The following is a 10,369-nucleotide window of genomic DNA, read 5'->3' as shown; positions in this document are numbered from 1 at the left end:
CTCCAAATAATATCAAGGCAGATATTCTCACACATTTACGTTTATTCCATTGTGCCTCTTAGACGGTATTCTTGTGCATTTACACAAACTCACTTGTTTTGTTTGATTTAGTCTGCAGTCTGAGGCCGGACGCTTTGAATGCAGTGTCTCTGCCTTACGCTGGGTCTGTAAGGAAACGGTCAGCCTCGAGTACCAGTTTGTCTCTTGGGAGGGACACATGGAGAGGATGAAGAGCATGCAATACAAGCCTGCAGGTCCGTTAATGAACATCACAGTCAATGCTGGGAAGTTAGATGAAGTGTATCTGCCACACTGGATCTGCATCGGTAAGTGGACATGAATAAAAAATCATTAGGAAAAGCACTGATGCAATCTTTTTCTCCTCATTAAATGTGTGTGCTTGTATTTTGTGCAGATGACAACCCAACAATAATAAACAAGTTTGCAGCCCTACACATGGATGACTGTGGAGATGTTGTGGAAAAAGTGTCTGAGGTCACATCGTCCCATGTCAAGTTATCTGAACCAGTTTTCTCTCCAAGAGCGGCCCTGGTGAAAGCCGGCTTTCCTGTGAAAACAAAATCTTACGTGTTAATATACTATAAACCCAACACACCGGTCCTGAAACTACATGTCTACGTGATCCCAAAAGATCCTGCTCTACAAAAGGTTATTGAAAATCTTACTGTCACCAATTCATAACGTAAATCTATTAATGGCATCAAAGCTCACAATTAGAGCCAGTGTAAAATTGTGTGAATATTTTGTGAGAAAATCACACTTGAGGGGAACAAAAGTTCATATTATGAGAATAAAGTTGTCTTGTTCTAAAAGTATAACAATCAAAATTTTATGTGATGACAAAAAGAATTCTATTTAAACCAGGCTGTGTGTGTCCATGCTGAAGTAGGTGTGTTATGAATATTACCAACCTACACTGTTATGTTTTTGTTGCTGCTGCAGCATTTGTGACGGACGAATGGCCGACAAACTCTTCCCTGTCACCTGGAGATTGTCTGGACAGGACACACAGACTGACAGTCCATAATAATATGAGTAAACATCAGATACAGATAATACTCTAACATGATCAATCACAACTAAGATAAATGTAAATTAGTTTCAATTACAACTTTATTCTCATTACATGATCTTTTTCCTCAATATGACTATATTTGAAATCTCACATTTTATTTTATTTCCCTCACTGAGACCATAATACTCTAATGTAAAAACCATATTGCTTGTTCATGAATGTCCTTTAAAACACAGATGACAGTGTTTATAACCTTGAGGCAGCTTTGTGCTTATACTGTATTACTCTTTTTCCAGACAGTGGACAAGACGGAAATCTCCGACCGATACGAAAAAATCAGAAAGCCACACCCAGACAAGTACCTGAAAATGAAGCAGGGTTTCATCCTCACAGCAGATATCAACACGGCAGATATTAGCCCAGAGGTACAGTTTATACTGTCTGTCAGCAGTTAAATATATGAACATGGTGAGTGGTGGCTCAGACGTGTAAGATACTGGAGGATTACTGCCGTTGCAGTGTGGCCACACAGGACATTAGGCTTTTCATTTTTATTTAAAATTTATCAATTGATTGTATTGAAATTGGAAATTGGATTTTCTTCTTTTTTTTTTTCTTTTTTTTTTTACATGCAACTGCCACCGATGATGTCATTGAAGCCGAATCATTTGCAGTTTTTTTGTTTTGTTGACAATCTCATAGTTGTTTGCTAAGTTTGAGATATTGTAGCGTCCAGTAATTGTTGGAATTGAAAATTTACTTGTCTTTCTTTAATGCGTTTTTGTTTTTACACAGGAATTAACCCTCAGACATGAGAGCGACCCAAACTTCTATGAAGTGTTCATTAAGAATCCAGACAGAGACTTCTACCTTACGCTCTCACAGTCTTCCACAAAACAACAAGTGTGGAGCCATAAAATTCAAAAAGGTTAGTGATTATTAAACAATATTAGCTACACGATATGAAGAACATCATTTTATCTCATAGCAATTTTATTTATGCGTTTACCTGTCATTTAATACGTGATAAAAATGGGAAAATTGCAGCTTTCCTCAGTCCAGCCAGAAACCCATAGATGTGTATATACTGCAAGAATGGATGTTGGGACAGACCCATTGATCAGAAACCCAGCACACCAAATATGACCACAGTTGTAAAGATTAGGAGTTTCTGTGGGCTCCACCTGGTGGTTTTTGGCGCTTAATTAAAGTAAAGATGATTTGAAGAGCCCCTCTGCTGCCAGCTGCAGGATGGTTTCATTGCTCACATGCAATAAGAAAGCACTTTACCACTCTTTATTTTTTGTTATTGAATGTTTTGTTGTGATTGCAGTAAATAAAACCACAACATCAATTATCCGTAATTTGTTTTGTTCTATTTCAGATGACTATCCAAACTCTGGTTATTTAGAGGGTAAGAAACTGCATAAAATGAGTTTTATAAAAAATTACACTTTGGATTTCAGTCATAATATACCCTCACATCTGCTGCAGTTTTTTTTTTTTTTTTTTTAAGTATTTTTCATTTTCCCTAACTTTATTTCAGCTGCGGGACCCTCACCTGGAGCAACTGGTGGAAATACAGTGGCAGAAAGTGTATGCACAGGTAGTATGAAGTCTTCTCAGTCAGTGTCTTCTACTCTGGGTCACTTTGTCTAAAAACACAGGATATGGCTATAAAGCCCAGTTCCCTTCATGGTTGGACATTCACAGCAGGGTTAACTTGATCAAGAGTAATAAATCAAACCGTGTCTGCTGAGAAACGCTTCATGGTTTTATAGAAATTATGGAATAGTTTGATATTTTGGGAAAATATGCTTTTTCTTACCTAAAGTTTGGTGGGAATGTTGATACAACTCTCATGTCTGTGTGTTGAGAACAGAGCTTGAGCCAGGAGATTGTTAGCTTAGCATACACACTGGAAACAACTGGCCAGCCTCGGTCTGTCCGAAGTTAGAAAATCTGCCTATCAGCACCTCTGACGCTCATTAATTAATACATACCTCTCCCCTGCTTCCAGTGTTTATGCTAAGCTAAGCTTGTTTAAAAGAAATGTATTAAGTTGGCTTTAACTTCATGTTCAAATCCAGTCAGTCATTCTCTTCTCCTCTTTCCTCAGATGAGCACTTTGTGGACAAACACCAACTTCGGCTGATCAAGAGAGTGACCAACATTGCATCGATTTTGGATGAGCTCTTGGACAAAAAAGTCATCAACAATGAAAAATGGGAAGAAATTAGGAAAATGCCCACCCCTGATGCTAAAATGAGGGAGGTCTATATTTGCATGAGAGCTGGTGACGAATGCAAAAATATCTTCTTTGAAATCCTTAAAAGACAGGAGAAACTTCTCATTGAAGACCTCCAGAAAAAGAACTAAATGTTATGGTGAAATCCATCTTTAGACCAAACATGAATTGTCTTCCTGAACACAAAATATTTTTATATGTTATCATTGATGAACTACTAATGTTAATGCTGTGTCTCTGTGGAGGTTTTTCTACTTGGGTTTTTTAACAACTGTTTTCCTTAATTTTACAGCTAAACTTGGTGAAATTTGTATGGACAACTGGCCAAAATAACCTCACAGATTGTTTCAAACCCAGACTTGTCCCCACAACCATAGCAAGACATGTATGCACACATGTACATGTCTTAACAGAAGTTGATCTGCAATGAAGCTATACCACTATATCCCCATATAGACTAGAATAACTTGTAAGAACCTTTATGATATACCTTACCTGTTACCTTTTTGAGACTTATTTTTAAAGCAATATGTGAGGCTACTTGGGAAAGTGGTCTCAGACTTTTGGCCACCACTGTATATAAACTAACCCTATACTGAGAGGTGTTCCTAATTTTTTGTCCATCCCATTTATAGGAATTAGACAGCACAGTAACAGCATTGTGTCCAATGGAAACTATTTACAACATTTTTACCAGGGAAACAGTCAATGTCCAGCCTTTGCACTGCGCTCATTTTAACTTTCCATCTTGGTGTTGTAGAGTTTTTAAGACCTTTTTAAGAGTGTGGTGAATGCAATTTAAGAATATAATTGAAAAGAAAAAAGAGCTGTGCACCAAAATAACGATTCAGTTACCGTCTTTGTCATCTTTGAATGAATGTATGCATGTATGCATGCATGCATGCATGCATGCATGTATGTATGTATGTATGTATGCATGCATGTATGTATGTATGTATGTATGTATGTATGTATATATATATATATATATATGTATATATATACATAATATATATATATATATATATACGTATATATATATATATACGTATATATGTATATATATGTATATATATATAGTGAGGATAGATATGAATATGCAAAAGAAAATACACGTATAATCGACGTGTATTCACTCGGTCTACTGGGTCCATACAATCTCAAGTCACAGTCATCAGTTACAAAATGAGCCTAAAGTTACTGACGTCACTAGCTGTACAACAGCCGAGAGGAACAGACAATTCTAGTAACCGCTAAAACGCCTGTCGACAACATCGATGTCACCACCTGAAATGTTTGTCGGTATGGTTTGTCATTCGTTGCACTGATTATACTTTTAGCTAAAAAGCCAACAATGATGCTACTCACCGGGCTAACAGGAAAGTTGCGAGCTCGGCATCAAACCGCATCTCTTTACTCTCAGAAGCTGTCTCCGGCGGTGGAAAGCCACATCGAGAGTTATTCCTGTTGCTTCTTTTCTTCGCCGTTGAACGTGGTTTCTTGTCGGGAGCGGTCCTGTGGGATACAAATACATACCGCCTTTTAGGAGGTTCAGCTATTCCTGTGTTTCTGTGATGGTAACTTCAAGAGCTGCCGGAAGTTGTTGTTCTTCTTCGTGGGACTGAGGGAAGACTTGACGCGCCACTGACTCACACAGCGTCTAGTGTCACAAAGTGGTATTACAACAGGGGACAGGTCAGGGAGATCATGACATCACTGCGTCTCCTTCACACACTGCTGATAGTGTTGATTCATTTTTTGAACAGTCTAAACTAAAGTCCTGGCCACATCTTATATTGCACCTTTACAGCACAACCACCAACACTGACATTTAGCTACATGTATTTTGCCAATACTTAAGTTAAAACTAAGACATTGAGCTTAACTGATTTTGACACATTCGATGCATACAAAGCATTTTGCTTTGACAGTATATAAATCTATGCTTGGAATATAAAATACAATCATGCTTTACCTTATACTTACATTCAATTTGTAACTTATGAACATTTGTATTTGCCCATTTTGCATTCAGGCCAGTAGATGTTGCACTGTTCACATGGAGCATCAAGATAACCCTTTGTGGAACCACTTTCCTGGGAAAGAAAAACCTCAGACACTGGGACTCACATCCAGTACCAGTCAGTTGATTTCTGCAAGCAAAGAAGACATAACAGCCTGGGAAATTTCACTCACCGAGTATTTCACTTACTGGTCGTGGACTGCTCACAGAGCCAGGTTTCAGTTGCAGCCATGTTGGTTTCTATATACAAAGAAATCATGGTGTATTGTCCCCCCAGTCACCATATGTTGGCAGTCTCTATGTTACGACACAGCTAGGGGAAAAGGGAAACAACATAAAACCAGGTGTTATTCGTAAATCAAATTTATTGCATAACCCGGATGCTAAATAAGGAAACAAAAATACAAACAAGGTGAGAGGATAACTAAAGTAGGGGAACAGAAGCCAACAAAGAGCCCAACTGTGTGATTCTAACCAACCCCAAAACACAAGCAGCACCCCTGTTCCTAATGTGTCCAACAGTCTTTTTCTAAGGGTGTGATGCACAATCAGAATTTTAAAACTAACCCAGTCCCAACAATCACTACCAGCATCTCAAAGCAAATCACAAATTACACACACATGTTGGCAAAGGCGGTAAAGAGGCACGCTGTCAGCCGCCACTAATGATGTGCTGGCCGGGTTCTTAAGCTCTTTTCCTCTGGATGCTTGAACGGCTACAGCTGTGGTGAGGACTCAGCATCATTGTCGCACCAATAGGAGAAGCCGGCCGTGGAGTTGGAGGTGCTTCCTCTCTGCTTCTACCAATCCCGTCACGGAGTCCGCGCAGCCTGATTAACATACAGACAAAACACACTGTAAGAAGCAGGTGACTGCGCTGCGCTCATGTCGTGCAGAAAGTTGAACAAGAAAGAGCTGAACTGATGACACCATTACAGACGATTGCCCCGGTAGAGTATAACATTAAAAGTATTCGAAAATTCCTGGAGAAATTTTGACTGCGCCTGCTGCTTGGTGCTTGTACTTCACTCTTCACGTTTCAACCTTTACAAAGGACGTTACTTTCAGTTTCATTCACGAGACTCATCTTGACACTGGCCTCAGTCACTGCAGGTGTCCTTCAAAAAGCCTTTTGGAGCTGTCACAACTGGCCAAAATAACCTCACACTGATGGTTTCCAAACACAAATGTGTCCCCACAACCATAGCAAGACATGTATACACACATGTACACGTCCTTACAGAAGCGACACAGATTAATAAGCAGGTGAACAGGCAATAAGCTCACATAACATTTTCACTTCTGATAATATTTGGTCATGTTTGTAATAGTATAAAGATGTATTATTACAAGTACAAAACCTGCTCAAGATCTTTGAATAGCCCTAAATAACAATCTTATACACTGTCCAACACATCACCTTCCCTAAATTAGTGAGCGATGATCAATTAGCAAGTGTGTAGCCACAGCTCGTGATTGAGATCAAACCGATATTAATTCCTTGCATAGCTTTTACATTTTTTCTAAGATATCTCAACACCTCTAATTTCACTCTCTTTGCTGGTAGAAATGAGTTAGGAAGCTTATGCTTCTGATAGAGTAGTACTAACTGAAAAAGTGGAAGAGAGTGCATGCAAATAAATAAAAAGGAAGGGTTCCTGTACGACAAAAAATATTACCATAGGCTGAAAATGAGAAAATAACAAAAAAATGGGCAAAACATTTGAACAAAAATAAAAGACCTGCAACACTTGCACAGCCATAATCATTATGCATATATATTTTTTTTTAAATTTATTTTGTACAGCTTTGCGTGAATTTTCACTACCAGGTGTTTCAACTAAGTACAGCACACTTAAATGATCAGTATGAGCATAAATGGCAGAAAATGTAAATCCACTCACTAATTCCTACTGCATCAAATATCAACTACTCCTTATTTCCTTGCAAATATTACTGTATTTTCAAAACCCAATGTATATTTTGTAATACAGAGTTTAAATAGTTTAAAATATACAGCCATGAGTGACACCAGCGAGTTACAAAAAAAGAGTCACTTCTGCTTTTTTCTGGAAATCAGCTCCTGAATTTGTATATTGCAGTCAAAGGGAGAGGTGGAGGGTAGTCCCATCACATCCTCAGAAACCGTGAAAGATATCAGAATTAGACTAAAACTGGGTGATACAAGACAAAAAAAATTTCCATATTTTTGATATAACAAATTGTCAATGAAGGTTGGAAATTGTGGAATTTAAAAGAATTTGTGTGACCTTTTTTGCTCCAGTAGAATAAAGTAGACTACACCACTGTACATAACCACACGCACACGCTTTGTCAATTTCTGCCCGGATACTGCGTTAGTAGCACCTGCTGAGACCTGAGACCCACTGTTTGCTATCAGCTTCTGAATTTGTATTGCAGTCTATGGGAGAGCTATGATGGTTGAACAGTTCCTGTAGCTCGAACCTCAAAGTAAATTCAATATGTCTGCTGCTGTATTTACTGTTGTACTGTCCAGTCTGAACTGTAATCTCTCTCTTATGTGTGTGTTACGGCCTCCAAGAATAAAGCTAAAAAGGGGCAGGAGGCTGCAACATATGTAAAAAGGACACCAGAAAAGAATAACATTTCACTTATTGAAATATCCCCAAAATTAGTCATAGTTTATCGACCTAAACCAACAAAAACAAAAAGGACTGGAGATCCCAGCCAAAAGAAACAAAAGACAGGTAAACTGGGCCAACCACGCATTGGGCTCCAGCCCGAAAGAACATAAACAAAAATAACCCACAACTTTGCCCAAATATGTCACCGTAGCTTGACCACATTCACACTTTGCCAAATTCAGTGTGAGATTGGCTTCACACAACCTTCCAAACACTGCATGAAGCTGCTGAATGTGGTCATCCCACGAACTCGAATAAACCACAATATCATCCAAATATGCTTCACACCCTGACAAGCCCGACAAAACGATATTTACTAAACGCTGAAATGTAGCAGGCGCGTTACGCACGCCAATTGGCATCACTGTATACTGCAAGAAAGTGTCAGGGGTTACAAATGCAGAGATCTCCCTCGCCAGATGAGTTAGCGGCACCTGCCAATACCCTTTCAACAGGTCAAGTTTCGTTACATAATTGGCACTGCCGACATGATCGACACAATCCTCAACCCTGGGAAGGGGATAACAGTCTGGCTTTGTAACCCCGTTCACCTTATGAAAATCTGTGCAGAAGCGATCGGACCCATCACATTTATAAGCAAAAAGGCACGGCGAACTCCACGAACTAGAGCTAGGCTCTGCAATGTTGTTTTCAAGCATTTAATTGACCTGCTTTTGCAACCGGAGGCGCTTATCAGGGTTAACTCTATAAGCATGCTGCTTTATCGACGGAAAATCCCCCACATCGATATCATGTTTGTGCATCATGTGTCTGATTTGGCACATCTGAAAAGAGAGAGACGTGAGATTTTATTAAACAGACCACATCCTCTTTCTGGAGTTGAGTCAAATGCTGAAAACACTCATCAAGTTTGGACAATATTTCAGAATTTTCCAACCTTTTTTGGACAACAGCACTGGACGGACCAACAACATCCTCAACATGAGACACGGCTAGGGCCACAGGTGTCTCCGTGGGATCAGCACTGGACAGCTCCCTGGCTACCGGAGCCTCATCAATAAGTTCAGCCCCGGACAGCGCCAAAACAGCTCTTTTATGATATACCTTACCTGTTACCTTTTTGAAAGCAATATGTGAGGCTGCATGGGAAAGTCTCAGACTTTTGGCCACCACTGTATATAAACTAACCCTATACTGAGAGGTGTTCCTAATTTTTTGTCCATCCCATTTATAGGAATTAGACTTGACAAACTATTAGGAACACTTCTCAGTACACTTAAACATTACCACAATTACAGCCTCCACACTGAAATTACAGAGATTCATCTGAAAGATATCTATTTTAATATTTTTTGACATAATATGCATGTTATTTTACAGTATAATGGGTATTTATCAACTATAATATACTGTATTTTAATTAATTTTGACTGGTAAAATCATCAAAATTCAATTGACTGTTTTTATTGTCTCTTCAGAAAGCCTCCAAGTGGAGAAATAAATAGGCTATAAACCTAGCCCTCACTATACATGAGGCTATGAACAATATCAAAATAATAATCACTCCACTAAAGGAGGAAAACACAATGGGCTATTAAACGTTATCTGTAAATAAAAAAACTCTCCAGCAAACTGGAGGCTCTACTCTATACAAGGTAGGTAAACAAAAGATCACTCCACACGGAGGAAACAAAAGGCTATGAAATCGTTAACTATGAAACTAAACTAGGATATAAACTTACAACTCAAAACTCTCACTTGGAGGAAGAAGGACACAAAACTTCAGGAACGCTGTGACAAGGGCTGTGACGAAGAGCTGGGGTGCGCGCACGCAGACGAAACACACTGGCACAAGACAAAGGGAGACACAGACTATTTAAACACTGGGCAAGGGGAACAGGTGAAAACACTCAGAGGGCAATCAGACCGAGACACGTGAGGAAGGGCAAGTGACCTGAAACGAGAGGAGAGTTACTTTTCAAACTAAAACAGGAAATGACAAGACAAAACACGGAGACAGGACAAAACCCCAACTAGACCTGAATGCAGTGTGACACAGTTATTTACTGTAATTTTACGGTATCCGATTGGAAACTTTGCTGCCAGTGCTTTTACCGTTTTTTTTTTGTTTTTTTTTTACAGTGTGCAGAAATAAATAAATAGTTAATAAAAGCTTATAAATAATTAAGGTATGACAGCTGACACTGTTACTGTGTGTTTAAGGCTGTTTAATGCAGAGAACACACATTTGTCAGCCTCTGTGATCAGGGCTTTGCTGATCAGTTCGACACATGCCTCTTTACGCCTCTTGTGCAGCAGTCAAATAGCAGGAGTTTCTTCTTCTTTTAATGCTTCCTTGTATCTACTTCTTCTTATTATTATATAACTTAACCTTCCTTTCTTAACCCCTAACCCCCATTCTTTACAGTCGCTCC

At 39.0% G+C, this 10,369-nt stretch overlaps 1 protein-coding gene across 1 annotated transcript in view; it reads left to right on the top strand.

Moving 5' to 3' along the window:
• pycard (PYD and CARD domain containing) overlaps window positions 1-3,883 on the top strand; it is a 15,874-nt gene extending 11,991 nt beyond the window's left edge. The window contains exons 18-24 of the mRNA XM_023409624.2: window positions 112-326; window positions 416-669; window positions 1,333-1,461; window positions 1,832-1,964; window positions 2,421-2,450; window positions 2,583-2,642; window positions 3,156-3,883. Of these exons, the coding sequence (XP_023265392.1) occupies window positions 112-326; window positions 416-669; window positions 1,333-1,461; window positions 1,832-1,964; window positions 2,421-2,450; window positions 2,583-2,642; window positions 3,156-3,415 (1,081 nt within the window). The 3' untranslated portion in view covers window positions 3,416-3,883. The remainder of the gene's footprint in view (window positions 1-111; window positions 327-415; window positions 670-1,332; window positions 1,462-1,831; window positions 1,965-2,420; window positions 2,451-2,582; window positions 2,643-3,155) is intronic.
• The last annotated feature ends 6,486 nt before the right edge of the window (window positions 3,884-10,369 follow it).

This window comes from Seriola lalandi, unplaced genomic scaffold (assembly GCF_002814215.2).
Source record: "Seriola lalandi dorsalis isolate HSWRI2012SDOR001 ecotype SW California unplaced genomic scaffold, Sedor1 jcf7180002054400, whole genome shotgun sequence".
Classification (NCBI taxonomy): domain Eukaryota; kingdom Metazoa; phylum Chordata; class Actinopteri; order Carangiformes; family Carangidae; genus Seriola; species Seriola lalandi.
This window is presented reverse-complemented; position numbering and strand designations above follow the sequence as displayed.